Source organism: Calidris pugnax, unplaced genomic scaffold (assembly GCF_001431845.1).
Source record: "Calidris pugnax isolate Ruff unplaced genomic scaffold, ASM143184v1 scaffold44, whole genome shotgun sequence".
NCBI classification, from domain to species: domain Eukaryota; kingdom Metazoa; phylum Chordata; class Aves; order Charadriiformes; family Scolopacidae; genus Calidris; species Calidris pugnax.
Genome location: NW_015094506.1, coordinates 31,330,438 through 31,333,142, shown reverse-complemented (window position 1 = coordinate 31,333,142; position 2,705 = coordinate 31,330,438). Strand labels below are relative to the sequence as shown.

At 37.2% G+C, this 2,705-nt stretch overlaps 1 protein-coding gene across 9 annotated transcripts in view; it reads right to left on the bottom strand.

The window, feature by feature from the left end:
• Nucleotides 1-2,705, bottom strand: part of FOXP2 (forkhead box P2) — a 368,419-nt gene that overhangs the window by 33,978 nt on the left and 331,736 nt on the right. For all 9 annotated transcript variants that reach the window (XM_014963970.1, XM_014963961.1, XM_014963967.1 and 6 more), the window contains 3 exons: nt 2,560-2,705; nt 1,744-1,820; nt 1,503-1,604 (listed from right to left, as the gene is read on the bottom strand). The exon at nt 2,560-2,705 is cut by the window's right edge and continues 56 nt beyond it. In XM_014963970.1, coding sequence (XP_014819456.1) covers nt 1,503-1,604; nt 1,744-1,820; nt 2,560-2,705 — 325 coding nt within the window. The remainder of the gene's footprint in view (nt 1-1,502; nt 1,605-1,743; nt 1,821-2,559) is intronic.

The window sequence follows — 2,705 nt, the reverse complement described above, 5'->3', positions numbered from 1 at the left end:
TCATAAGGAAATGGTTGGTCTAATAGAAAAATAAAGTCAAGATAATGATGTTACTCGTGAAAAGCTCAGTCTGTGAGCAAATTGTGCGAAAAAAAGAAGGGGGGGGGGGGGGGGGAAGCATAAGCAGATCTAGCATCTGACCTGAAATCCAAGGATTTGATTGATCTTAATGCCCATGGCTCTGAATATGATAATTTTAATATTAATGAGCAAATGAGCAGTTTTATTATGCATGCGATATAGTTAGAACTAATAAGCTGTTCAGAATGAGTTTTGCTGGATCCCCGAGCTGTGGAGATGAGACCAAGCTAAGATATTAAATCACCTTTCATTTCTTTTAAAATTTCTTTCAGTAAATCAAATGACGGAGCATTCACTACATTCTCTAATGAGTAACAAAAGAAAACGTAAATCTTCAACATAAATATTACTTATTGAAAAAGCTCTAAAACATATTTTCTACAGATTACCTCTGACATTTTCATCATATAAAATACATATCAAGTAACCATGCATAAATAAAACAATTACATTCATTTACAGTACAGCACCACATACTGTAGCAACTAATAACATCTAAACATTTTGTAAATTAAAAGCATTCTGAGCTTCACACCCATATATCTGTAATCGCTCGCCAGATTAATTTGCATTTTAAATCCAAATTAATTCACTTTAGCATATCTCACAGTCTAAAATTCTTAGTATGCTGATGAGTGCTTTGCTGCCTCTATTCTTCTCAGCTACAAACATTTTCCCCCTTTTGTACCAAATGGCTTGTGGCTAATTGATGTTTCTGACTGCTTTTTGAAATGAAAATAAAACAGTTCACTTAGTCTGTGCTGAGTGCCCTTATCTTTCCAGACGTTGCTCTCTTTCCAAAAATAGATGCACAGAACTAACATTTTTTTAGCTTCTTGTAGGATCCAGACAATGAAGTTGTTTGGACAGGGATATAGATGAACCCTTTTGTCTAAGTAAATAAACTGCATTTATGTTCTGACAGGATAATATTCACTTTACTTTCTTTTAGTTCCAGCTGAGTAGCCATGGCCCTCACTCCTGTGGCAGCTTCAGTCTGTATGATGAGGTATGATGTGTACAAAAGGCACAGACCAAGACAAAACCTACAGCCTCCATTTGTTGCACAAGGCAAACAGACATTTTTCAAACTAATTAGCCAATAATATGCAAGAGAAAAAGTAATATAGTGCGACTAACAAAGGTGTTGATGATTGAGTGCTCACACTGTAATTAGTGTGTCAGGCCCTCATTTCTCTGCCAAGCCTCAGCTATTAATTGCACCAAATTAGAAAACTATATCAGAGGCAAAATTATTCTTTCACTTGTCATTTTGAGAGAGGGAATTCATTCCATTCAAGAGGCAGGTTAAAAAGAGGGGAAGCAGATACTAATCTGCTTATGTCATGTAAATAAATGTTCCTTGTGCTATCTGTAAGGAACTGCGCTAGGCATCTTTAAACTGCCGGCGAAGAAGTTACCTTCCAAGTTGCTGCATTACGCCTGAAGTAAGCAAATGTCCGTGTAAACCAGCTGTAAATTTCATTAAGTGTTAACTGCCTGTCACTCGATTCCATGATAGCCTGAAATGAGACAAGATACATAGTGACATAAAATAATGGTTTACTAACTAGACTGGATGACACTTTCTCAACCAAGCCTTACTTTAAGCATTAATGAATTTTAATTTAATCAGGCAAACTTAATTTTCTCTCTACTTACCTGCCTTATGAGAGTTGCATAAGTAAATGGAGGTCTGACATCTGCATTTTTATAAAATTCATAGTTTGGGGCAATTTCTGTAAAATAAAACCATACAAACTGTACGTTAATGTTATTAGCAGCCTGCATTGCATGTGATGATTGATGACGTTGTTTCCTATGTGCTCACAATGATTTTCAAAGGAACTATTTACTCAGGAACACACAAAAGGCCACAGACAAGCAAATTACACAAAAAAGTCTTTTCTGTGCTCCTTGATGTAAAAGTGCAAATGAAGCATGCCCCAGTCGGTTGCCTAACATACGGCAGCAGTGGCGCACCCCTGCCATCCTGCCTGCTTCCAGCAACAAGACCCTTTTAAAATGTGCAAACTGAATATTTTCTTACATGGTCATACAGCAACGGTCAGCTGTCTCCTTCCCTGCCCTCCCTTATTTCCCATCTAAAACATTCCTTTGTAGGATTTTGCTCTGGTTAGCGGAGTAGTACACTAACAGACATATATCGAATTAAATATGGTTTATGCCATGGGCTGATGGCAGCTAAAGGAGCATATATCACCATTAATACCAACCTTTTTCACGTATCCAGTATTAACTTACAATGCTAAAACAAGACTGTTTCAGAGGGTTTTTTTCTTTTAGTTTTCTATTTCTTTAAAATCATTGGCAAAATAAATTGGAGATGGAAAGATTCTTTTAAAATTATCTTTACTAAACACCATTTGGACATCCTCAATTTGCCTCCATGATATTTTAGTTATAGCATAAATTTGTGGAATATCAAAACAAAAGTATTGATCCAAAGCGTCGTACCTGATGACATGGGAATGTTGTATTTGTCTGAATGTCTTCTTCGAATGGCTCCCACATTGGGTACACTGGCTGGGGTGATTACGGAGGGTCCCTGGGTAATTGGGGTGACTGGGGCCGTTGGTGTTGTGGGAGTTTGAGGTAAGCTC